Source organism: Microtus oregoni, unplaced genomic scaffold (assembly GCF_018167655.1).
Source record: "Microtus oregoni isolate MIOR12 unplaced genomic scaffold, Mior012 000045F_ref0000178, whole genome shotgun sequence".
Classification (NCBI taxonomy): domain Eukaryota; kingdom Metazoa; phylum Chordata; class Mammalia; order Rodentia; family Cricetidae; genus Microtus; species Microtus oregoni.
Window position 1 is genome coordinate 4,401,562 of NW_024543219.1, and position 27,588 is coordinate 4,429,149.

At 40.7% G+C, this 27,588-nt stretch overlaps 1 protein-coding gene and 1 long non-coding RNA gene across 3 annotated transcripts in view; one reads left to right on the forward strand and one right to left on the reverse strand.

Annotated features, from left to right (window-relative positions):
* The first annotated feature begins 466 nt into the window (after positions 1-466).
* LOC121434959 lies at positions 467-3,232 on the forward strand. The gene is made up of 3 exons (XR_005972534.1): positions 467-1,172; positions 1,924-1,992; positions 2,262-3,232. It is a non-coding gene; the product is annotated as an uncharacterized LOC121434959 (long non-coding RNA).
* A 157-nt stretch (positions 3,233-3,389) lies between these two features.
* Positions 3,390-27,588, reverse strand: part of Mphosph8 (M-phase phosphoprotein 8) — a 34,523-nt gene continuing 10,324 nt past the window's right edge. The window contains exons 4-14 of one of the 2 annotated variants that reach the window (XM_041633958.1): positions 26,942-27,035; positions 23,364-23,609; positions 18,438-18,563; positions 18,271-18,359; positions 13,506-13,646; positions 13,163-13,249; positions 11,370-11,524; positions 8,872-9,026; positions 5,143-5,270; positions 3,922-4,005; positions 3,390-3,597 (exon numbers count right to left, since the gene is read on the reverse strand). In XM_041633958.1, coding sequence (XP_041489892.1) covers positions 3,556-3,597; positions 3,922-4,005; positions 5,143-5,270; positions 8,872-9,026; positions 11,370-11,524; positions 13,163-13,249; positions 13,506-13,646; positions 18,271-18,359; positions 18,438-18,563; positions 23,364-23,609; positions 26,942-27,035 — 1,347 coding nt within the window. In that variant the 3' untranslated portion in view covers positions 3,390-3,555. The remainder of the gene's footprint in view (positions 3,598-3,921; positions 4,006-5,142; positions 5,271-8,871; positions 9,027-11,369; positions 11,525-13,162; positions 13,250-13,505; positions 13,647-18,270; positions 18,360-18,437; positions 18,564-23,363; positions 23,610-26,941; positions 27,036-27,588) is intronic. The other variant, XM_041633959.1, reaches the window with a different exon arrangement.

Here is a 27,588-nt window from a genome sequence, read left to right on the forward strand (position 1 = left end):
GGTAAAGGCACTTGCTGCTGACTGTCTGACTTTGATCTCTGGAACTGACATGGTGGAGGAGAATTTCCTCCCAGAGGTTGTCTTCTGACCTATGTTGTAGAATGCCTTCTCACAAAATAAATGTCCATAAAAATTTTCAATTGTTAATATATCTGAATATCTTTTAGAGTTTAAGGTTTATAGAGTTTAGTGCCAAGGTAGGAAATCTGAATCTTAAGTATTCTTTCTGGATCAGAGAAATTACCCTCTGAATAAAAATAATTTTTCAAAATAAAAGTAGGCCATGCAGCACCAAGTGGTGTTTTATTGAAGTCTTCATTACTGTTGGGAACTTTTAAGAGACCAGTTATAAGGTCTGATTTTTCTTATTTTTCTATTCCTAGGTTGTTAAGACAACATGAAACTGCTGAAATTCCAGGCACTGGTCTAATGTAGAAGAGCTTAAAAGCCAGGTATGCTGGGCTCACACTGCTGCATTCGGTTAGGTGGCAGTTCTTTGTTTAGAAGGACACTTCCCCATGGATTGCACTTACTACCCTTGGCATAGATAAGTCAGTGTTGGTGTTTGACTAGTTTGAGACAGTCTTATTATGTAACCCACTATGTAGTCCAAACTAGTCTACAACTTTTCTTCCATTTTTGTGTATGTTTTGTGTGCCATGTGTGCCCTGTGCCTACAGATGCCAGAAGAGTGCATTAGATTCCCTGGAACTGAGTTGCAGGCAATTGTGAGCCATGGTGTTGGTGCTGGGGATCAAATCCTGGGCTTTCTGGAAGAGCAGCCAGTCTCTTGCTAGGGTATTCTTTTCATCTCTCAATTCCTTTACCTCAAGCAGCAGAGTGCTGGGACAACAGGGATGTACAACTCTTTGTTTTCGAGATAGGGTTTCTCTGCGCAAAGCCTTGGCTGGTCTGGAACTCACTCTGTAGACCAGGTTGACCTCGAAACCAAGAAATCCTCTGCTTCTCCCTCCAGAGTGCTCCACCACTGCCCAACCATTTTACCTGGTGGTCCTCTGCTTTGAACCGAGTTTACAGCCCCAGTCAGAGTTCTAGTGTTTCCTTTTTTTTTTTTTTTTCTCTTTTGGTTGAGACAGTATCTACCTGGCCTGGAAGTCTGAAACCAATCTGGCCTCAAGTTCTGCCTCCACCTGCTAATGCTGGGATTAAAGGTATGTACCACACCACCAGGCCCAATGTTTTGTTGTGGAAGACAGTTTGACTGAGTTTGAGCTGAAACCTTACAATGCCACCTGTGTCCATGAGACAATGCTTGCACGCCGTCTTTGAGAACGCTCTTGATTGCTTTCTTGCATTCTTTCGTGTATAATGTGTGTAGTTCTGAGGTATACTGGAGCAAGAGAAATAAGGGGGAATGTGTTTGTATGTGCATGTTCCAGGATTGCCAGGTCTGCACATAGGGACCTTACGAGAGAGAGAGAAAGAGAGATAAAACAACAGGATTTTTCTATGTTGCTGCATATGACCAAGTTCAGTACAGAAATTTCTGTGTAACCCCAAACTCATCTCACCATCAAGCTAGATTGATTAATCACTGGTTGGGGCTCCTTGGAGACCTTGGCTGAAGCACCCCTACATTGTTAATTCTTGAAATGGCTGTCTGACGAATGTTTACTTTGATATCAACAATACTGGCTCTCTCCAATGTCTGTACTGCCTCTCCACAATCATCTCTGTCCTTGACCTTGGGGAATGAGTCCAGACTTTGGGTTCAGAGCAAAAAGGGCCAGGACCTTCTCATTGCCAGGTAGAAAGCTGCAGTTCAGGAGCTCTGCTCTAGTGTTTCTGAAATAGCACTGTGAAGCCTGAGTAGGTAGATATCTAGACTGGAAATGTCCAATGAGGTCTGGAGGAGAGAAGGGTCTTACAGGAGCGGATACAGATTTCTCTCATTTGTGGCAGGAAAATTCCATAGTCTCTTGGAACTGATTTGTCTGAAGACATGCACTTGTCTGCAGGATCGCTGCTCAGGTACAAGCTTGGTCATGCTGCTCCACCTCGGCTTCAGAGCTCCTCTTGGCCCCAGATTTATGACATTTCCCTTAGGTTCCTTTGGAAAGTATGATTTAGAAATGTTGTAGAATGTATGCTAGGAATGACGGTTCCTTTCTTCTCCCAGCTGCTTAGGAAAGAATCATATTTCCTGTTTTGTTATGCTAACAATGTAAGATGTTTATGGTGTCGTGGCAAAACCCCTGATAGTGTTTTCTCTTGTTCCTGTCCTGTTTTGCCTGTTGCAGGTGTGGTGCTGTTGACCAGCGGGGAGGGTGTTGCCTGAGACCTAAGAAGCATCTACATGCAGGACACACAAGGATCAAAGAAAGGCTTGTGCCACCACAGCATGGCCTATGTGGCCTTCAAAGAGGGATAAAATACATTTTTAAAAAAAGCCTGTAAGTGGACTTGTCATTAAAGCACCTGCTTTATAGTATAGATTAAAAAGGAGACATAGAAAAGAAATACAGAAAGAAAATAAAGGAAGCTAAATTACTGTCTGATATACTTTTAAATATAACAAAAGTGGCACAAGTCTACTCTCATCACAAACTAGGAAAATGCCATTTTGTTGGGTATGGTGATTTATGACTTGGCACAACCTTGGACAGGGCTTGGTGGCGCACTTGGAGACAGGCAGATTCTCTTAATTTGAGGACAGTTTGGTCTGCATAGTGAATTCCAAGAGAGACAGGGCTCAAATAAAAAGGGGGAAAATCTATCTTTAGGTATATTGTATATATAGCCACTGGATTGGAGAAGACCTACACAGGTAAAAATGTATTGACTGCTCAAGGTTTGGTGATTTTAGTTTAACAAATTATTTTCTTTAGGACTGAAACCAGGGTTTCTCTTTTTAGCCTTGGCTGTCCTTGAACTTACAGAGAACTAACTATCTGCCTCTGCCTCCTGAATGCTGGGAGTCAAGGCTGAGCCACAACTGCCTGGTGGGCTGAAACCTCTTATAAAAAGCACACAGACAAATATACAAGGTGACCTTGGCCTGTATAGAAGGTGACACACCTGTAATCCTGTTACAGGATGGAGCCAACAGGTATTCTGTAGGAAGAGCTTCTCTACACAATGCCTGTGTGTACATGTATGACATTCCTACTTACTGATGAAAGATTTGTCTCCACAGTAATGAATTGTTTGGAAAGGGTACATGCCATGGGTAGGCATGGCTCACCCTGAACTAGAGTCTAGAGTTAGCCAAGAGCCACCATAGCCCAGCCTGAATCTGTTTTTTTCAAAGACTACTCAAAAGACTAGTAGAAAATTTCAAGTTCAAAAGTTTTTAATTAAATAGTTCTCATATGTACTGTTCCACATTGTGGAAATAAACTATGCAGAACATTGAACATTCGAACAATGGCATAAACACTTACACATAGACTATGCATTATAAAGGCCCTGTTTGTCCTTACCAGGCAACAAACAGACTTAAATTGCAAGTTTATAGGGAAACTATATTTGAACATTTCAGATGCGCCAGGATTCCACACTGTTTCAAAGACAGCCCTGGTCTTGGTACTTAGGTCAGTGCAGCTGTACTCTGTATGCACCTATTAGCAACTTGACCTAAAAAGAAAATGAGGGTTAGTACACATGAAAGCTCCCACCTTGTAAGAATATTGGGTTGCTGCTATTTTTAGCTAAAGAGTGACTGTATTAAAAAAAAAAAATCCAGCTTCCTTTCACATGGAGATTGTGCCTAGCCATAATGGCAGATTAGTACTCAAGTCAGGACTGGAATGCTCTGCAGGGATGCCCTCAGACTTCACCTTCACCTAGTGTACACTGCCTCAGAGAACCAACATCCCTGCCCTAGGAGAGAGGATTCTTCTGGACCCTGAGCACTGACAACCTGAGCAGTTACCCTAAATATGAAGCAAAGATTTTCACCTTGGCAAAGGGTGATTCCGTCAACCTTATGAACAACTTATTGGGGCCGGCGACAGGGCTAAACGAGTAAACAAAGTGACTGTCCTAGAGGGAAAGAAAGAAAAGTCAGACTCAACATCTCTGACATCTACAAACCCTAGAACTTCTTACAGTGGAGATCAGTAAACTGAGGTTTTTTTCTTTTTAAGTTTTGGGACAGGATTTCCCTGTGTAGCTCAGACTTGATGGCTCAGCTTCTGGTTAGGGTTGTTTGCTTTTTTAAATGTGCTGAATGTGGTGTCAAAAATATCACCTTCTGCCTTATTGCCATGAAACATGATCTCTCACTGATCAGGCTGGCCAGCCAATCACTTGGCATCTGTCCTCACCCACTGTGACATGCATGTACACAAACGTTCTTACCCACTCAAGTCCCCCACATCCCACCCTCAAGTTTGTTTGTTCTGAGTCAGTGTAGTGTAATTTGATTTTAAGATCACATTCCACTCAGCATTTGGAACAATGTTAACAAGGCCTACCAGGGCCTTGATATTGACCCTATCTCAAACACTAAAAAACACAAAAATCTAAGGTTCTAATACATAAAATATATGTAGTGCAAGCACAGAAGAAATGACTATATTCATTTAACAATGGCACCAGGAAAGAATTCCACAAATGGCAAAATGTAAAATTTTAAAATAGGAGTGATGGTGCACATATGTGAGCTGACACCAGAATTAAGCAATCATGTAAGAGTATCAGGAATTGAAGGTTTGTTGGGTAGTAGCTTTATTTTAACCAAATCAAACCAAAACATACCCAAAGGCATTCCTTTATGTCAAAAGAATTATACATTAGGTAACAGGCATAAACACAACCATTTTATTCTGGCCTTATGTAAAAGGTCTCAGGGCTAAGAATTTATTCTCAGAATGTTGGTTCTAGGACCATATATACATGGTCCTATATAAAATTATATATATATTAGTGGCATTAAAGTGAATTTAAGTACTTATAAACAAAATTTTGGTCATTTTCTTTTATAAAAAAATGGGAGTTGTCCAAGTGTCACTATTATGAAAATGAACATATTTGTATGTATGCGCATCTGTGTGTATATATGGTGTGCACACCCATACCAAGGCACTTAAAAGCACCAAGACACATTAAAGACCTTAATAAAACGTAAAGTCACATGACTTTTGATCACAATTTTCAATTAACTACAGAAAATCTTACCAGAAAAACAGGAAGTTGAAATTTATCATTTAAAACTACAGCTTGCACGCTGCATGGTCCACAGAGCCGAGCAATAACTTCTTTACCCAAAAAGTTTGCATGGAAAATAAAGAGCAGGACACCAGAGCCTGAAGAAGGATGAGTAGAAAAGATTAATGCTGTCCGTGTGTGGGGTGAGGTCATCCCTGCTGGCAGTAGAAGGTCCCTGGTAGATCCTCCTGCTACTTGTACAGAAGCCTGAGAAGGCTCCTACTCAAAACACTCGCACTTTATCCTACAGTTTTCAAACCACAGAACTTGACCCCTTGTCCAAGCAACCACCAGGGAAGAGACTTTCATGTTTGTTTTTTTCTACTGAAATTAGTATTTTGTGTGCATGTGTATCTGTACCTGCTGCCTGTAGAGACCAGAATGAGGAGATTAGGAAACCTTGGAACTGGAGTTAGAGTGTGAGCTGTCATGTGGTTGCTGGAAACTGAACCCAGGTCCTCTGCAAGAGAAGCAACCACTCTGAACCACTGGGCCATCTCTCCGGCCTCAGTTACTGTGTCTTCACAACAAGAAAATTTACATAGTTTGACATCAATGTGTGCTAGTCAGGACAACCTATGCGAGCTGGATCTCTCCTATCGTGTGGGCTCCCAGAATCAAGTCTAAGCCATCAGGCTTGGTGTGCAAGCATCTCTATATGTAACACGCACAACACTACAAACAAACTTGAGAACCAGCAAGATGGTTTAGGAGACAGAAATGCATTGTTATAGTTTTCAGGAATCAAAAGCCTCTCCAGAAGTATAAAGTTCTACTTTGCCTACAACGAGTTTTGTTTTGGTGGTACATGGAAATGACCCGAGGGACTTGTGAAAGCTAAGCTCTAACTACCTCCTATCCTTAGAAAGCATGGAGTGCCATAAAAATCTTTCACAAGAATAGTAGGCTTTCTGGTTCATGCAAGTAAGGAAAAGCAAAACAGAAAATAATTATGTAGGCGTGGTTGGTTCAGCTCTATCAGGGCCATTTACAGCAGCATAAGGTTGAAATAAGACGTTTCCATGATGTCAATAGATAAGTTAACAAAATGAGTGTGTGCATATCTATCATCCATCTATACCTACCTACCTACCTACCTACCTACCTACCTACCTACCTACCTACGGTAACATCAAGCCAAATGCCCCTTTCCTTCAATGCACACAGCCTAGATATTCAGAACAGCCCCGAGTCAGTTAGGGTATTGTGTGCTCTAAGCCCAATACTTAAGAGGCCAAGGAAGGAGGACTGTCAGGAGTAAGACAAGCCCTAGATTACATAGGGAAAGCCTGTCTCAAAATACAAAACTAAACCAAATTCATTAGCCAGCAAGGCAGCAACTGGCTGTCTTTGACTGGTAAAATAAATACTACACAGGATTTTCAAGTAGTCCAGGATAGCTTCAAATTCACTATTGTCCAAAAAGATAAACTTGCCTCTTCACCTCCTGAGTGTGGGGATTATTGTGATGTGCCACTATACCCAGTTTATGTGATGCACAATAAGCAAAACACTCTGCCCCGGCGCCTCACAAGTACTAAGGTGGCTGGAGAGACGGCCCAGTGAGTAAAGGCACCTGCTGCCAAACCTGACCACATTTTCACTCCCAAAGAACCTGCATGATGAAAGGAGAGAACCAATTCCTTAAAACTATTCTCACTTGCACACGCATTCTGGCATTAGCACACCCCCACACAAACAAAAATGTCATGAAAAAAATGTTTAAGGAAGTTGGAGAGATGGCTTAGCAGTTAAGAGCACTGGGTGTTCTTCCAGAGGACCCGGATTCAATTCCCAGCACCCATATGGCAGCTCACAACTGTCACTGTAGTTCCAGGGAAACTGACACCCATGGCAAAACAGTGATGAACATAAAGTTAAATTTAAAAAAAAAAAAAAAAAAAGGAAAGGAAAAATGTTTAAGATGGTGTTTGTGGGGCTGGAGAGATGGCTCAGAGGTTAAGAGCACTGACTGCTTTTCCAGAGGTCCTGAGTTCAATTCCCAGCAGCCACATGGTGGCTCACAACCATCTGTAATGAGATGTGGTGCCTTCTTCTGGCCAGCAAGCATATAGACAGAACACTGTATACATAATAAATAAATAATAAAATGTTAAAAAATATTTAGATGGTGTTTGTGTATGGCAGTTAAAGGACACTTACCCACCATACCCGACTATGATTCCCACCCTAGGATCCACATGGTGGAAGAAAAAAACTGACTCCTGCAGTTACTCTCCGACCTCCACCCATACACCATGGCATGAATGCACGCTTGCACATATGTGCATAAAAAAAGTGTCCTAAGATAACACCTGAATCATAAATACATGTGCAAAATTCTGTTTTAGTTCCTAGAAGTCTTCAAATGCATGTCAGTCAAATATGTAGTTTACATCAATGCTTTAAAAAAAAAAAAAAAAACAAGAAACTTTATTCTCTGTGCATGCACCCACATAGCACGTGTTTGGAGGCCAGCAAGAGGACAACTTTGGGAGTTGATTCTCTCTACCATGTGGAATTTAGAGACCAAATTCAGGTCATCAGGCTTGGTGGCATAAGCCAGCACCCTGGAATGTGCCATGGTACAAAGGTGGAAGACAGGACAGCCCTTAGGAGTAGGTTCTCTTCTACTGTGGATTCTGTGTTTGAACTTGGGTCAGCCCTTCTGCTTTATTTATCCTTTATAAGTTCATATATTCATCTACTATACTCTGCTTATATTCTAGCCATCATTACCCTCTTATTCCTCTCCCTTCCCCACCAAGTAAACTGCTTCTTCCCAATAGGTCCCACCCCACCCTTTTTTTTGCTTTTGTGAGATGGGGTCTCTTTATGTAACAGTTCTGGCTGTCACAGAACTCGTGTTGTAGATCAGGCTGACCTCGAACTCAGAGATGCACCTGCTTCTGAGTGTTGGGATTAAAGGCACCATTGCCGAACTATTTTGTTTTTGATGGCCACTATATTTAGTTAAGGTTGCCTACACAAGCATGGCTGGGTTATTAACTCAATCAATGATCCTCTAGGCATCATTAACTGCTTATAGCTCTGTCATTAATTTCAATGGGAGGGGGGACAGGACTCATTGCTGACACACAACACCCAAGGTTGTTGTTGTTTCTTTTTTTTAATTAAACCAGATGATGGTTCATGTCTGTAATCCTAGCTCTCAGAAGGCTAAGACAGGAGTAGTGGAACAAGACTATTAAAAAACAAACAAACAAAACCCAAGTCAGGCATGGTAGGGCACATCTTTAATCCCAGCACACAGGAGGCTGAGGCAAGCGGATCTCTTGAGTTTAAGGCTATCTTGACTACATAGCAAGTTCCAGGCCAACAAGAACTACACAGTGAGACCCTGTCTCATAAGCAATAGAAAAAGAAAACAAGGGAAACCCAGTAGAGATAATAAAATTTAGGAGAAAAAAAAGGTTCTAGGCATAGCATTGTGAAGTTATCTTCTAGTTAGATTTAATAAACAACTACAGTTATCAAGAACCAACTCCTAACATTTGAAAGAGGACTCCAGTGGTAAGTAAGGTGGGATGGAGAGGCCTCCTGCCAGAGCAGCTCTGCCATCTATCACAGTGGATTCTGCTAAAAAGTTCCTTTAAAGTAAAGGTCTACTTAGGAATTAACTCATCTTTACAAACTATAGCTTCAAACACTCAAGTTTGAAGGGGAGCATATGCTTACCATCTGGTATGTTTTGAGGAGGCTTGTAATTGAAATCTGTTGAGAAATCTGGTCCCTCGCAGAGTCGATGACAAGCTATTGGGAAAACAGCTTCCAACAAAGCAAGGCGAGATTCAAAGTAATCTCTGATTGTTTCTTCTGCAACTCTTGAAAGTCTAGTGAGAAAAGACAGAGACTGTTAATAGTTGGGTATGGTGACTCAGAACTCAGATATTATGCCATGAGTTTGAGGTGACCCTGGGCTAGAGTGAGACCCTATCTTAACTGTTAATGTAGGTATACTGAATTATTACACTGTACCACAGAAATTAACTATTAACAAATTAAACTCCAGCTACCTTGATCTGATCATTACACTTTGTGTACTATATCATTTTAACATTGTAAAATTCAAGTTTAAAATACATACATTAGGGGTTGCAGATGTAGCTAGATCACTAGCACCACATAAACCAGATGTGATGGTATGCATCTACAGTCCTGGTACTTAGGAGGAAGTCAAGGAAGGAAGCCATCCTCCATCCTCAGATACAGTGAGTCTGAAACTAGACTAGAATACATCAGATTCTGGCCTGCCTTTACCCCTCTGCAGAAGGAAACCACCAAAGGATGTATTTATGATATACAATGCCCCATAAAGCTTTCCCACTAACTTTGCTTCTTAACTTTTGTTTTTTGGGACAGGGTTTCTCTGTATATCCTTAGCTGTCCTGGAACTCACTTTAGAACAGCCTGGCCCTGAACTCAGAGATCCGTCTGTCTCTGTCTCCTGAGTGCTGGGATTAAAGTCTTGAGCCACCACCACTCAGTATTACTTTTTACCTTTTAAATTTTATTTTTTGTAGTACCGTGGCCCTTGCACATGGCTAAAACAAGTGCTCTACCACTAAGGTACACAGTCACCTGACTTCACTTTTGGAAACTACTTCTCTGATTTTGTGTTGTGTGCTTGCTTGTGTGTGAAGTGGTTAGGCCAGAGGACAGCGCTGTGCCATCCTTTACCACTCTGAAGCAGCTTGCTCTCTGAACTTGGGGCTCACTACCCAGTTAGACTGGCAGCCAGAGACCCCAGCAGCCTCCTGTCTCCACTGTCTCACAGTGCAAAGGTGAGAGGTGTGAAGGGAACCACGCCCCACCTTGCTCATGTGGGAGCGCAGCAAGCACTCTTAATCTGCTACCTACGTCTCCAGCCTCTCCTCACTTCTGATATTGAGACAGCATTTCATGTCTACACTAGCCTCAAACTCACTCTGTAGGCTAAGGAGTGCTTGAACTTGGAATCCTTATGTGTTAGCTGCCTGAATACCTGGATTATACCCGAACCACACAGCCACCAGCACCTTTGTGAGAAGGAACTATAACTCTGCCCCACGCAGTTCTCCTCTCATGACAGTGCCTCTAAATTTCCTTTTCATCAAACAGGAGTTGCACAAGGGCAACTTTTACTCAGTCTTCTCCATAATACTGGCCTTTGAGACTGTCTGGCACAAAATTCACTTTGCGATTGGCTAATGCATGAATGAAAAATTAGAAATGAGAGCCCCTCAGTCCTGAGCAAAGGAAGATGGCTGGACACCTCCCCGACAGGCTCTCTGCATTTACCCATATGTTCAGAAAAAAAAAAAAAAAAACCAAACAGTGGGGTGGGGATGAACTAGCCTCCAGGGATTCTTTATGGGAAACAGGTTGTCAAGTTTCACTAGGGCAAGATGCAACTCAGTCCCTTGCCTAGAATTTAGTTTACTTTTTGTTTAGAATATATGCTGTTTAGTTTTCAAGCTCAGAAGGCAAGGGCTGTTTTTTCCAGGCTGTCTCACCAGGGTCCAGGGTGAAAACTAAGGACCTTACTTCTCAAGCATTGTTTTGGCAAGCATTGCCAAAAAATTTTGGTTTTAGGTGGTACTGGGAATGGAACCGCAGGCTTTAGCATATACGCTAGGCAAAAGTTCACAGAACCACAAAAGAATTCTTCACTGATAAAGAAATAAACTTGAAACAAAATATGGTTCTAAATGCACTTGAAAAATAATGCACTTGGGTAGGGTAGAGAGCTGTTGAGAAGACACAGATGTCAACTTCTAGTCTCCACATGCACACTCCTCCCTCTCCACACACATGTGCACATGAAGATGTTAGCCAAATTAAGAGTAGACAACTTTTTTGAGAGTCTTACGTAGTCTAGTCTGGCCATGAACCAACTATGTGGGCAAAGACTCTTCTTGTCCTAACCTCCTAAATGCATTTTACCGAGCTACAGCTCCATTCCTAAATTTACCATGTTAAGGAAATGGTCCCAGGGTTTTCTAAGATTTTAGTAACCTGCACAGATACGCACCTAATAAGTATGCCAATTATGAAATGCATGATCTACTGAGAAATCCAAGAGGATAATCTTTTTAAAACATTTTCCTACACAAACTATTCCAAATATGATATCCTCAAATAAATAGTCATTATCTCACTCTGCCTTAACCATGGTACATTCTCCTGACACTTACGTTTCCAAATGGCTCTTCAGCAGTTCATACACAAGCACATTGTTACACTGTTTTGCAAAGTACAATGCACTGTTTTGGTGCTTTGACAAAATATTGCAGTCAGCTCCACATTCAATCACCAGACGTACAATGTCTGAATTTCCTCTTTTACATGCCTAGGTCAGAAAAGAAGAGTGGCAATTTTTCATTGTAAACCAGAGTAACTTCAGTTGAGGTGGGTAGTTTTCTCCACACACACCTGGCAGCTTTTTCAAGAGGGCAAAGCATTGTATAGGAAAGGGAAGACAGCATTAGTAACAGGACAGCACAGAAGAAGTAAACTATAGGTTTTAGTAAGGAGGAACAGTCAGTCCCCAGGACAAATGTCCTGATTCTCTAGACTTTCTTCTACCCCAGCTGCTGCTTGCCTCTGGCTGCCAGAGCTCCTAACTCAGGAAAATCAACTATCACCTACAAATTCTACCCCCAAAACACTGGAAAACTGCTCACATGATCCCTGTCACTATTTAGGTTCAGACTAATATTACTTAGTTACCTCAGGAACCTTCCTACAAGTCTCTCTTTTCTTGAATCCCTCTCCCTCCCGAACTAACCCGGTCCTGTGCCCTCAGGAACACCCCCAATCCTGATGATCCTGTACAATACTGTACTCCCCGTCCTGTGCTCTTTTTTCTACAGAGGTGCAAGTGTCTGTTGTCTAGCAGTTTCTCAGTAAGATAGTACTCTGAAGACTAAAGACACAAGCCCAGACTCCTGAATAAAAGGACTGGGTACACCACCCAAATCAGGTTTAGGAGGGGCTCACAAAGCAATGACCAAGTCTTTAAGGGTCTGACAGGAGGCCCAAGAGAAGTAAAAAACACAGGGTTCAGGATAAGCCTGGAGTTGTACTACAATCCAACTCACCGCTCATACCTGACAAAGTGGAATGTGGTATTGTAGGCAGATCCCTACTTAGAACAGAGCTTCTGCAAAAATGCACCTCAGGGAAGAGAGAAGACAGAGTCACCTAGGGACAACTAGTTCCTCTGAGTCCTAACAAAACTAGGAGCCAGAAATCTGGAACTACTGCAGAGGAAGGAGCCACTCTGGGCCACGGTCAGTGAGGTACATACAACCTAGCACTCAAAGAAGGGCACAAGCAGGGTGGCTGGCAGCAGCTGGAAGACTCAACAATCTTCAACTCAAAGCTTATCTGCAAGCCACAATTTCAAAGGAGGTGGACTCACCAAATACACAATAATGAGAGCACTTCATAGTCCTTTCCTATTCCCAGGCTTCTAACCCTGTGAAGATGGGTGTTGGGCACCCTTTCATGTGACTACAGGGATCCTGGTTGTATTCCCAATTCCTGCTAGATTCAGCTGAATGTGTATGGATGTCTCATGTCATTTTCTTAACTGACATTAGACATAGTAATTGCTTCTAGGAAAAGCCTAGTTTAGCTGACACTCTTCCTTCTGTCTTGTCTGGAGACCACCACAGATACTATCTATAAATCTCGAATAAATTACACTCTTTGTCATCCTGGCTCTATCTGCCTCTCTCAACACCGTCCAGAGCTCTCAATCACTGAAACACCCCCAGTTCCTTCCGTTCCCGACTCGTGCCAATACGTTTCTTCTGCTGACTCAATGCCTACCACCTTCATCCCATGACTGTTGCTGGGTCCCTTAGACTGAGCTTCTTCCAGTACATTATTGACACCACCATATTCTACTGCTCTGCTGAATTCCAGGGACTACCCAGTCTGCAGTACCAACAAGAATACCCAGGGTGAAACTAAGACTTACTTTCATGAGTGCAGTCTCTCCATTACTTTGCTGGACATTTACAAAAGCTCCAGCTTCCAAAAGAATAGCCACAGTGGTTAAAAAATTCTATTAAAAAACAAAAAACAAATTTAATTCCAAGAATTCTTTAAAGTACACTGTCAGTGTACCTAGGAACAGTACTCATTATAAATTACCACCCAGGTAGGTCGTATTCTAAATCTGATTACAAAGTACTGCTAATGTCAAAATTTAATTCACATGTCACAGACCCACTGAAATCACACAGTAAGGCTATGTTATGACTATTATTTAACTACAAAAACAGATTCTCAGTGTCCCTTCATGCAGTCAGGTCTCAAACCTTCTCAGCAGCATGAATGAGAGCTGTAGTCCCGTTTTTCTGGCGCCCGTTCACTTTTGCACCTTTGGTGATAAGGAGCCTCAGCAGGTCGTCCTGTCCTCCTGCCGCAGCCAACATCAGAAGTGTCATCCCACTAGAATCCTGGGAGTTCGTTAAGGAGAAACCACATATTCTATAATCAGAAACATTTTAGACACCAGTCTCTGCTGTCAAGATATTTCAATGAGAAGTCGCTGAAGTACATTAATTTAAGCATCCACTTAGGTAAGGTTGCTTACTAAAATATTCTAATAAAGGCCACTGTTTTCCTCAAAAGCTTGCCACCTTAATGCCTGTGTATCTGTGTGGGGTTATGCGCATGTCAGAAGACATCAGATCCCCTGCAACTGTAGTTACAGGCTATGTGAGCCACCCAACATGTGTGCTGAAAACTCTGCAAGTATACCTTAAATCACTGAACTATCTCTCCAGTCCCCTCTCCACCTTATTTTTTCCTGAAACAAGGTTTCTTGATATAGATATGAATAATTTGCATTGATATGAATCTTGGTTTACTAATTTAAGGTCAATTTTGTTATATGCATATTTCTAATTTTGATTAAAGTATTGTGATTGTGTAGTTCATTTAAAAATGTAATGTAGCCGGGCGGTGGTGGCGCACGCCTTTAATCCCAGCACTCGGGAGGCAGAGGCAGGCGGATCTCTGTGAGTTCGAGGCCAGCCTGGTCTACAAGAGCTAGTTCCAGGACAGGAACCAAAAGCTACGGAGAAACCCTGTCTCGAAAAAAAAAATAAATAAATAAAAATAAATAAAAAAAAAAATAAAAATAAAAATAAAAATGTAATGTATAATTAGGAAATATAGGTTGTTAATGGATAATCATCGATAATAGTAAAGCTTGTAGTCATGTTAGATTTTCTAGGTATATAGAGATATATTTCAGTTAGATAGGCACTCTTCATATCTTTCAAAGACTACAGAATGTGGCATTTAATGTTTTAATAACTTAGGGCTTTTCGTGACAATGAGACACGTCTGCTCCTGGCAGCACCAATCTACCTCAAGAGGAAGATGGACATCAAAGAGGCTCCTTATGGAGTTGGTTAGCCATTTGGGCAAGAAACTGCTCTTGTCTGGACAGTTGCATAAACTGGACATGAAGAACCCGCAGAGAGAGGACTGCTGAACTTGCCTAAAGGTGAGATGATCCTTTGGGGTTCATGACTCATGAAAGAGTCTGCGAGACATTCTGCAGGACACAGCAGAAAGTGACTGAACTGTCTTTGAAGTTTTCTGCTTCATGGAAATGTCTGCTGGAGACTATGGGCCTGTAGGCTGAAGATGGATGCCCCAACGGTACAGAAAAACTTTGGGTGACTGTCCAGGCAGCGAGATGTCTCTGTCATTTCTAGAGTTTTGGAAGCTGCTTACAAAGTACTTCCTGTTCACTTAGGTAATATTATATCCCTCTGGAGTCTTGATGGAGTTGAAGAATTTATGGTTAGTTTTCCATTGTTATGATAAAAGACAAAATAGATATAAATACTGTAACTGTAATTCTTGCTTGATAACTGTTTTGTTACATGTAATTTTACTATGGTAAAGTTAAAGCCTTCCTTTTTGTTTAAACAGAAAAAGAGGAAATGGTGTAGAAGGTCTTTCAGTATTAGTGTTGTTTTCATTGGTTAATCAATAAAGAAACTGCTTGGCCTGATAGGGCAGAACTTAGGCGAAGACAGAACTGTATTCTGGGAGGAAGAAAGCAGCAGACAGAGCTGAGCTGCCATGAAGCTGCCAGGTCAGACATGTGAATCTTTCCCAGTGAGCGGTGACATACAGATTATTAGAAATGGGTTGAATCAAGATGTGAGAGTTAGCCGATAAGAGGCTAGAGCTTATGGGCCAAGCAGTAATTTAATTAATACAATTTCTGTGTGGTTATTTTGAGGGTTAAGCTAGCCGGGATGTGGTCCGCTGCTCCCTTAATTAAACTTAAACAGTTTCTCATCAAATTCAGCTACATGAACTGGCTGGCAAGCCCAAGGGCTATACCTATCTCTGCCTCCCCGATAGGTGCTGCTGACCCAGCTCTTTATATACATGTGCCAAGAACCCAAACTCAGGTCCTCCATGCGTGTGTGGAAAGCGCTTTTCTGAGTGAGCCATATCCCAGCCCTAGAATTTAAAAATGTGTGTGTGTATGTGTGTGATGTGTATGACATGTGTGGGCATAAGGACTGTACATAAGTAGAGATTAAGAGGTCAAACTAGGCCCTTGCCTTTCACCTTGTTAAAAGCAAGGTCTTCCATTGACTCTGGACTGACAGTGGAGGAACCAGCATAAGATCAAAGTAGGCCCTCTGAATGTGGGTGACATTTGTGTGGCCTGGGTTGTCTGTGGGGCCACTGGCAGCGGGACCAGGATTCATCCCTAGTGCATGAACTGGCTTTTCAGAGTCTATTTGCTATGGAGGGATTCCTTGCCCAGCCTAAATATGGGGGTGGGGGTGGGGGGAACCTTGATCCTGCCTCAAAAGTGATATGCCAGACTTTGTTGACTCCCCATGGGAGGAAGCCTACCCTCTCTGAGAATTTTAGGAAGTGGGATGGAGGCAGTGGGAGGAAGGAAGGGAGTGGGAACCGTGACTGATACATAAAATGAGAAAAGATTGTTTAAAAAAAAAAGGCAAAGTTGATTCTTCTGCACTACTACATACAGCAAAATTTCTCCCGTCTCTACTTCCTATTCTGCCTTAGGAGCACTGGGATCACAGATGCCAGCTACTGAGCCTGGCTTTATATGGATTCTGGAGAATCAAACTGGGGTCCTCACACTTGATGGGAAGCCTTTTATACACTAATGTCTCCCTAGCTCTTAGAATTTAAGAAAGATAAGGGCTGCTGTCAGGCATGGTGGTGTACCTTAACCCCAACACTCAAGGCAGAGGCAAATGGATCTCTCTGAGATTCAGGCCTGTGAGGGATATACAGTGAGATCCTGTTTCAAAAAAAATAAAACAATGAAAAAAAATGGGAGGGAGCAGGAAGAAGGAAGGGATTGGGAAATAGATTCTGCATGTAAAATGAGAAGATAGGTTTTTTAAAAAAAAAAATAAGATAAATGTTGCCATTAAATTGTATAACCACCCTATAAGGCGGCAAGTATGATGGCTCATGTAACTTGGAAGGCAGAAGGATTTCTGCAAATTTGTAGCCAACCTGAACTATATACACATTTAATTTTAGGGCAGCTGGGGCCAAAGGAGAAAAAAATTAAGGGGTTGAAGAGAAGGCTCAGTGAGCACTTGTTGCTCTTACAGAAAACTCACTTCAATTCCCAGCATCCACATGACAGCTCACAACCACCTGACTCCTCTTCTGGCCTCTGCAGCTCCTACATGCACATGATGCACAGACACACACTGAAACTAATTAATGTCTGGGGGATGGTTCAGCAGGTACCGGCTGCTCTTTCTGAAGTCTTGAGTTCAATTCCCAGCACCCACATAGCAGCTAGCAACTATCTTTAACGGTTGTCCCAGGGGATCTGATATCCTCTTTGGTGAACATGCAAAACATCCATACACATAAAAATACATACACAAACATATACATATATTATCTACCTATAAAATTCAAAGCACTATTTAAAATGATCAGAGGAAAATTTCATTAGTGAGTGTCGTGACTCCCGCATGATCTAAACATTCTAGAGGTAAAGGAAGGAGGATCAGGTGTGGTCATCGTTGGTTATACAAGGCCTGTTTACATGGCTCTGGCTTTTTAAAGAAAAAAAAAATTTCTTTAAGTGATTGAAGGCGTTAGGCAGTGGTGGGACTCGCCGTTAATCCCAGCATTTGGGAGGAAGAGGCAGGTGAATTTCTATGAGTTTGAGGTCAGCCTGGTCTACAAGTGAGTTACAGGACCAACAGCCAGGGCTGTTACACAGAGAAACCCTGTCTCAAAAAAACAAAAAACAAAGAAGAAAAAAGGGACTGAGGGTAACCTATACCAACAGATTAAAAAATTTTAAAAAGATCCCCCCAAATCAATAAAAAAGGTTAATGAAAAATTTTAAAAGTTAAAAACAGGGCTGAAGAGATGGCTCAAGTGGTTAAGAGCATTGCCTGCTCTTCCAGAGGTCCTGAGTTCAATTCCCAGCAACCACATGGTGGCTCACAACCATCTGTAGTGAGGTCTGGTGCCCTCTTCTGGCCTGCAGACATACACACAGACAGAATATTGTATGCATAATAAATAAATAAATATTTAAAAAAAATTAAAAACATATCATTAAAGAAAAAAACCTATGAGAATATAATCATATAATCTTTGTCTAGAGAAGATGAGACACTTATAAAGTTATAAAATAATGTATCAATAAGGGTTGTGGTGGCGCACGCCTTTAATCCCAGCACTCAGGAGGCAGAGGTAGGCAGATCTCTGTGTGTTCAAGACCAGCCTAGTCTACAGAGCTAGTCCCAGGACAGGATCCAAAGCTACAAAGAAACCCTGCCTCGAAAAACAAAACAAAACAAAACAAAACAAAAAACAAAACAAAAAATTAAATAATGTACTACTTAAACCAGCCATTTTAGAGAGCTGGAATTTCAGGAATTCTAATGTACATTTCCATGGTCTATAGAGTGCTCAACCTTGGCAATGTGAACATGTATGTACTTTTCTAAGAAAATAACTGAACTGTGCAAGAACTACTTTCCGTGCTTCTTTGTACGACCAAGCCCCCCGCCCCCAACAAAGTACCTCTTGATCCAAGTTGTATTCCTCATTTGAGTTCAGCGCGACCTTCACAGCAATATAATCTCCATTTTTCACGGCATCCCTCAACAAATCTGTGATGAAAAGGAAGGTGCATTAGATCTTATGAATCTAGATTTGTGCAAGTGCCAAATAATCTGCAAATCACTCACTACTTGGAATCGTATTTGTTGTGGTAAAGGTCTCATCTTCCCCACTAAGGTGCTTTTGAAAATCTTCTAATTTCATCCACTCCAACTGTAGGTCCATACCCAAACTCAAAATCTGTTGCCTGCCATCTGAAATACAGAAAGCATCATTAACATATAATCTTATGGAGTACTATTAAAAAAAACATAAAGCCATAAGCCTGATTATTAAACTTGTCACATTTCAAACAAACTTTTATTTATACTACATTTAAATGTAATTATTTTATTTTATTGGGGTGGGGGTTTGAGCCAGGGTCTCTATGTAGTCTCAGCTGTCCTGGAACTCAGAGATCTGTGCGCCTCTGCCCCCCAAGTGCTGGAATTAAAGTCACACAGCACCACAGCCTGGCTTAATTTTTTTTTAAAATGAGCTCACAAGCTAGTGGAATTTCATGTTTTTTCATACATTCCTTGTTTTGGTTAACTCTCCGTGCCCCACACCTCAGCTTACCCTTAGCTCACAGTACTCCTGACTGTCCTTTCCTGCCTGTGCTCTACTGTACCTCTTGTGTCCTATCTGAATTGCAAGGTCACAGCTTCTTTAAGCTTGCCCCACCCCATCACTCCACTATCTTCTCCAACTGTTTTCACTTCGGTTTTCTCCCTTTTTAATTTTATTTCACCTGTATTCTACTATCCCCTCCTTCTGAAATGCAGCCATCCACTAAGGGCTGTTTCTACTTTGCTAACGTCTACATGTACCCTATAATAAACTACCAAAAAGCTTTGAAGCTAGGGCTCTCATTATGAAAGAGAGCATGCAGCATTTGTCTTCTGGGGGCTATATTGACCTCATCCAGTGTATTTTTTTCTAGTTCAGCCTATTTATAAATGTCATTCTAATATGTGGATGTACCACATTTTCATTATCCCTTCATCAGTTGATGGACATCTAGGTTGATTCCACTTCCTAGCTACCATGAATGGAAAAAAAAAACACCACTCCTAGAAGCTGTCCCCTGGCTTGCACACAATGCAGTGGTACACGGCTATGTGTGCATGGTGTCTCACCCCCTCCCATTTTTTTCGGTGTTTCAAGACAGGGTTTCTCTGTATCTTTGTGGCCTGTCCTGGAACTAGCTCTGTAGACCAGGCTGACCTTGAACTCACAGAGATCCACCTGTCTCTGCCTCCCTGCCTCCAGAGTACTAGGATTAAAGTGTGTCACACAGGTTTACAGTCTTCCGCTACCCCAAGGTCAGAAACCTTAGCCCCTTGACTACTAGCATCTTAAGTCTCCCTATTCTATTAAGGATTTAATTTTCATGTAGGAGTTTGTGTTTGTGGATAATCTATTATCCTGGTATCATGACCAAGAAGAGCTTGTTTGTTCCATCACCATAAGTGTGTGACATCTGTCACCTTTTCTCCATCTCACAGCTATGCACGAGTCTGACTGAACATTGCTGAACTAATTAATAGATTCTTCCTAATGCCAAGTAAAATAGACTTGTTTAATTAAAAAAGGTATGTATAGGTATTTTGCTTGAATATGTTTGTCACATTCATGTAATACCCTTGGAGGCTAGAAGACGATATAAAATCCCATGGAACTGCACTACTGATGGTTGTGAGCAGCCAAGTGGGTGTAAGAAATTGAACCTGGGTCCTCTGCAGGAGCAGTCATGTCTTCAGCCTGTTACAGTTTATATAGCAGACTTTGATCACTACTGAAATACTTGTATTTGGCTGAGTCTTGCACATAAATCTTAAGAGTTGGTACTTGTAAACCTTTTGGAAAATTATTTTGTTTTGGCAGAGCTGAGGACAGCAACCTGAGCTAGATCTCTAGCCAGTGCTAGGAGGTTTGATTCTAACTAGACGCAGCAGGCTATGATCAGCTTGAAGTAAATATCAAAATATAAAATGCTTTTCTATTAATAAAGATGGCAAAGATTTTATTAGCATCCTTACAGTACTAGAGATCAAACCCAGGTCTTCACGCAAGTTGGAAAAGCAGATTTTAGTGACTTCCAAGAAATGTTTTACAAATTTCTCCATACAGAACTTTTGGTCACATAAAATATCCTTAGCAATCTTTGAAGTATTATTAAATGTTGCTTGGAAGCTATAGGAATGGTGGTAAACTTGGGATGCTGACGTAGGATTAGGAATTTGAGGTAAGTACAGGTTACACAACACCCTATTTTAAGACAAAAACAATTTTTTCAAAAGTCCATTATGAAAACTATATCTGGAGATGACGTTTTCTAGAACATCTAGTGTGCTATATATTCAGAATTATTTTTTAAAAATTTCAATATAGGGGCTGGAGAGTTGACTCAAAGAGAACTTGCTGATCTTGCAGGGAACAGGATCAAGGTTCAGTTCTCAGCACCAACATGATGACTCTAGTTCCACAGGATCCAATACTCTCTTCTGATCTCCTTGGCATCAGGTATTCATGTGGTATACACACACGGGGGGGGGGGGGAAGGGGGGAATAACACTCATACAAATAAATAGTTCCAAAAAATTTTTCTTTAAAATAATAAAATAAGACTGGGTGTTTTAATCTCAGAACTGAAGACAGAGAGGCAGGATTTCTGTGAGCAGGAGGCCCAGCCTCTCATCTACAGAATAGCTTCAGGCCAATCAGGGCTATGTAGTGAGGCCCTGTTGCAAAAAAACAAAAAGGTGTTTGAAAGAAAAATATTTTTAATCTATTCCTTAAGATTCACATTTCACATAATGTGAATTCAAGCTAGCTCATTTATACTTATTATACACGTACATGTCTAAATTCCTTCTTCCCAGAGTTTTTATATTTTGTATTCTACACAAGACCCTTCGCTTCTCAAAATGTTCCCAGGATAACATTTACAATATATTTTCTGCAAAGCTATAAAAATGCACAGCAGGGAGTGATGGTACATATCTACTGTCCCAGCACTCAGCAGGCAGAGACAGGAAAATCTGGAATGCTCAGCTACAAGTCCTTGAACACCCTATTTAGCTGAGGGTGACCTTGAATTCTGAGTCCTCTTGCAGTTTTCATTGTGTCACCATGCAGTTTTCATTTGATCATTTTTGAAATGAAATCTCAAGATAAAAAAATTGAGCTGTATTGGCATAAGAACAGACAGGAGGACCAATGGAACCAAATAGAAGACCCGGATATCAATCCACACATCTTCAAATACCTGAAACACTTCAAACACTTTGTAAAAGAAGCAAAAAATATAAATGGAAAAAAGAAAGCATATTTAACAAGTAGTGCTGGCATAACTGGATATCAACATACAGAAGAATGAAAATAGACCCATATCTATCACTATGCACAAAACTCAAAACCAAATGGATCAAAGACCTCAACATAAAGCCAGCCACACTGAACCTCATAGAAGAGAAAGTGGGAAGTACACTTGAACGTATTGGCACAGGGAACCACTTCCTAAATAGAACCCCAGCAGCACAGATACTGAGAGAAACAATTAATAAATGGGATCTCCTGAAACCGAAAAGGTTCTCTAAAGCAAAGGACACTGTCGACAAGACAAAACAACAGCCTACAGAATGGGAAAAGATCTTCACTAAATTAAGGTCTGATCTCCAAAATATACAAAAAACTCAAGAAATTGGACACCAAAAGATCATATAATCCAATAAAAAAAATGGAGTACAGACCTAAACAGAGATCTCTCAATAGAGGAATCTAAAATAGCTGAAAGACACTTAAGAAAATGTTCAACATCCTGAGTCATCAGAGAAATGCAAATCAAAACAACTCTGAGATTCTATCTTACACCTGTAAGAATGGCCAAGATCAAAAACACTAATAACAACTTATGCTGGAGAGGTTGTAGGGAAAAGAGAACACTTCTGCACTGCTGGTGGGAATGCAAGCTGGTACAACCCCTTTGGAGGTCTGTGTGGCAATTTCTCAGAAAATTAGGAAACAACCTTCCTCAAGACCCAGTAATACCACTCAAAAGATGCTCAATTGTGCCACAAGGACATGTGCTCAACTATGTTCATAGCAGCATCCTTTGTCATAGCCAGAACCTGGAAACAACCTAAATGCCCCTCGATCGAAGAATGGATAAGAAAAATGTGGTACATTTACACAATGGGGTTCTACACAGCAGAAAAAAATAACGACAGCTTCAATTTTGCAGGAAAATGGATGAAGCTAGAAAATATTATTTTGAGTGAGGGAACCCAGACCCAGAAAGACAATTATCACATGTACTCATTCATAGGTGGTTTTTAAACATAAAGCAAAGAAAGTCAGCCTACAAACCACAATCCCAGAGAACTCAGACAACAATGAGGACACTAAGAGAGACTTACATAGATACAATCTACATGGGAAGTAGAAAGTATAAAAAGACAAGGTTTCCTGAGTAAATTGGGAGCATGGGGGCCTTGGGGAAGGATTGAAGGGGAAAGGGGAGAGGCAGGGAGGGGAGCAGAGAAAAATGTAGAGCTCAATAAAAAGAAATTAAAAAAATTAAGTTGGAGGCTGGGTGGTGGTGGTGCACACCTTTAATCCCATCACTCGGGAGGGGCACCAAAAGCTACAGAGAAACCCTGTCTCAAAAAAAAAAAAAAAAAAAAAAATTAAGCTGGACCTTCCTCAAAGCAATGTGCCTTACGCCTTACCTTATCTGAGGAGTGTATGGGGGTGGGGGAAGGAGGTGAAGGGAATGGAGTGGGAACTGGGATTGATGTAAAATGAAAAGATAGTTTTTCTTTAACAAAAATAAAATAAAAACATTAAGCTGGAAAACAGAAAATATTTGATGCATTTAGATATCAAAGAATGACCTGAGTCTTCAATATTAGAAGGTATTCAGGAGATCCAAATAAAATCCGTATTCTGAGAGAAGAGTATGGGGCACAACTAAAAAAGTCACTCTATTGAACAATGCCAAGCAAACTCACCAGAATTCTCATCCGTTTGGCATACACTGTCTGAAACTTCCTGATCCCCTTCTGCAGCAATGTATGCCCAAGTGTCGGTCTCATCTCTAGTATTTCTTTCTTTAAGTAAACACTTGTCCTTGGTTTTATGATCATCTGTAGTTTTATAATCCACCGGTATTTCTTCTCTTTTCAAATTATTCTCAACATCATTTTTGTCTTCTGTTTTTTTAAATAAATCAAATGCACTTCTGATTTCCTTAAATGCTAGTGTCAAAATTAAAGCCCATGGTTAACTGTAAGTTGCAAATTTGTTACAATCAAAAAAAAAATCTGTATTCAATTGAATAAATTTTCTGTAATTATTACGAATACTTGCCTTGGTTATAAAGCAAAGTAAGATTTACAGTCATAAAATCATTTTAACTAGTCTTTTTGCTGGCTGCTCAGTATCCAAAAAGCTGTGACAAAGGTAAACTCAAATTTGCTTGAGTGACTTATATCATTCCTTCCTGCATTTTGGGAGGGGGTATGTGAAGAAGGACGCTTAAAAGAAATCCCACACTAGCTCAGAATTGAGAATAATAGAGGGTTATTTATTTAGGGGTAAACTTACAAGTCACAGTTCTCTGCTGGAACAGAGAACAGCAACTGAATCCCACAGCCAGAAAAGAGCCTTGACGTGCACTTTACATAGGCATAAATAATATAAGAGGCCATGCCCAAGTGGGTGGGTAACTTAATGGCTACTGGCAGTAGGAATTCCTACAACACCTCCCCTGTTTGTTTAAGTAAGAGAGTTCTAAGCCTAATACAAAATTATATATAATAAGGATAACTATATCAAGCAAGAAACATTGATAAATGTTTCAATAATTATCCTATACTAATGAGTTTAAGTCTTGTATAATCAATAACTTGGCTAGGAATTCCTACAGCAGGCAGGGGATTCCCTGTGCAAGCTGGACACACTCTATCATACCAGACCCTTAATCAATTAATTAATTTTTAAAGGCAGAGTTTCTCTGTAGCTTTGGGGCTTGTTCTGGAACTAGCTCTGTAAACCTCAAACTCAGACTCAAACTCAAACTGCCTGTCTCTGTGTCCCAAGTGCTGGAGTTAATGGAATGTAATACCACCACCCCTGCAAGATCCTTCATCTTTTATGCCAATTTCAAGGGCATATTTTGCCTTAAATAAAACTATTTCATTTGTGGACTAATGGGTCTGGTTTCCAATATTCCTGTTAGTATAAACCTATGTAATCAGTACTTATAATAGCCCTTCCAAATTATCTAGTGCTTTACATATTTTTTCTACCCCACCCCCATGCCCACTTTTGGTACTCAGGAGAGAACTCAGGACCTTGCATGTTAAGCATTCATCACTGATCTACCCAGTTTTCCTTCCACTTCTGTTTTAGTTCAAAGCTGGTAGAATTTGGTGGCTTTATCAGGCGCATGGTCAGTGTTCTTACACCATGCACTTTCCCCCATTTAGCAGCAACTTCTGCACAGGCTCCAGAACAGGCATACATGGGCTGATTGATGCCTTTGCCAGGAGGAAAGGTAGGCTGAGACTAGGTTTGCTGAGATTTCCCTTGTCACAATCACAGAAGACTAACTAGTTCAGAACACCTGAACAGCAGCATTCACCCTGGACATCTTGTTCAGATATTAATTTGATAGTATTCTGAATCCCCAACAAATCTCTAAAAAGTAGTGTTTCTTGTATTGTTCAAAATAGATGCAGTCTTTACTGTCACTTTATGTATGAGCCACTAAAGTAACAGCATTAATACTGCCATGCCTTGAGTCTAGACCTAAGATAAAATCTGTTTTTACAATTGGAGATGCAGACAACCTCTAACCTGGGATGAAAAGGAGAATTAAAAGTGTATGTGGCTGGCTAGGTGAGATAATGTATCCCTTTAATCCCAGTTGCAGAGGCTGATATGCAGGGCTCTGAATTTGAGGTTAGCCTTGAAATAAGCTAAACACCTGAAGTCAGGAGAGCTGAAGAGATGGCATAAGGTGCAAGAAGGCCTGTGTGCAATCACGAGACCTGAGTTCACATCTCCCAGCTCAAAAAAAAAAAAAAAAAAAAAAAAAAAAAGCTAGGTATACTGTGTCTGAAATTCTAGAACTATGTGGGGTGTGGACAAGTGGATTGCTGGGGCTTGCTGACTGGCAACTCACCCCAGTCACAGTGTAAGGGAGACCCTGGTAAGAGAGGTGGAGTGATGGAACAATAACCCTATGTCCTCCTCAGCCTCTGAGTGCATGGGGCAAACACCCACAGACATATACACCAAACACTAGAGAAATCCCCAATACCCCCCAAATTAAACTTGATTACCAATATAAATCTACAAGTAGAAAATTTCATTCTTTTTTTTTTTTTTTTTCCGAGACAGGGTTTCTCTGTGGCTTTGGAGCCTGTCCTGGAACTAGCTTTGTAGATCAGGCTGGTCTCGAACTCACAGAGATCCGCCTGCCTCTGCCTCCTGAGTGCTGGGATTAAAGGCGTGCGCCACCATCGCCCGGCTCATTCTTAATTTCTTAACAGGACACAAAAATACTGGAACACTAAAAATATGTCACAAAATTACTTTCAGACTATATAATGTGCATATAAAATCAAATTTGGATTTAGATTTGGGTTCATTCATAAGAAATATATTTATATATACATATAAATATCAATGAACTAGAATGAAGAATCAGGAACTTTTTTGTCCCCAATATTTCAGAGAAGGGACACCCAACCTTTAAAATAAAAAAAATAAAATAAAAAAAGAGGGTTTTTCAGTATAGTTTCAGCTATCCTGGAACTCACTCTATAGACTGGTCTAATCTTGAGTTCACAGAGATCCGCCTGCCTCTGTCTCCCAAAAGCTGGGATTAAAGGTGTGCGCCACCACTGCCCGGCTTTAAATTAAGTTATTAAATGGAGTATAAAGCTCTAAATTCCCTGAAGAGCAAAATTTTATAACATTACAGAGTAGAATCTCTCTGAGTTCGAGACCAGCCTGGTCTACAGAGCTAGTTCCAGGACAGGCTCCAAAGCCACAGAGAAACCCTGTCTCGAAAAACAAAACAAAACAAAAACAAACAAACAAACAAAAATTACAGGGTAGAAAAGAGATAATCTTCAGGGTAAACTAAGTTCTTTATATAGAAGATGAAACAGAGGTATGGCTATGCAGTTAAGTGTATTTATAGCCCTTGCAAAGGACCCCATGGATTCCCAGCACCGACACAGTGGCTCACAATCATCCATAACTCCAGTTCCAAGGGATCCAGTGCCCTCTTAGAAAACTCAAGGACTCCTGCTTACACATGCACACATATATACACACCCAGACACACATATACATATAAAATCAGTAATTGTATGTATGTATGTATGTATTTTGAGGCAGTTTCCTGGCTGTCCTGGAATTCACTCTGTAGACCAGGCTGACCTCAAACTCATGGAGATCCACCTGCCTCTATCTCCCGAGTGCTGAGATTAAAGACATGCACTACTACCACCCGGCTCAATAATTTCTTAAACAATGGCAATGAAGATGAAAATATTTTAATTTTTATACTTACATTTTATTCCCTTTGGCTCTTTTCGGTATTTTTCTTCTTTGTCCAAATCATACCTTTTCTGGTATTTTTCTTTGGGTTCATTTTTTTTGGACTCCTAAAAGACGAATACAAAATATTTGCAAACCAAAATATTCAAGCATCCATGTCTATCTACAAGTCCTCAAACACACAGCTGCTGATTATTCAGTTTTCCTTCCACTTGTCCTCCAATCAAGATTATCCTTCTGACATAAGCCTAAACAAAATGAAACTCAAAACCCAATACTCATTGCCCCATTTTCTTTTAAGAATTTATTATTTCGGGCTGGAGAGATGGCTCAGCGGTTAAGAGCATTGCCTGCTCTTTCAAAGGTCCTGAGTTCAATTCCCAGCAACCACACGGTGGCTCACAACCATCTGTAATGAGATCTGGTGCCCTCTTCTGGCCTGCAGGCATACACACATACAGTATATAACATAATAAAATAAATAAATATTAAAAAAAAGAATTTATTATTTTAAATGTTTGAGCATGACAAAGTGATGCAAATCTTTAATCCCAGCATTAGGGAGGCAGGGACATATCTACATAAACTCAAGACCAGCTTGGTCTATGCAGTGAGAACTTGTCTCAAACAAATTAAAAAACAAAAAACACTTGAATATGA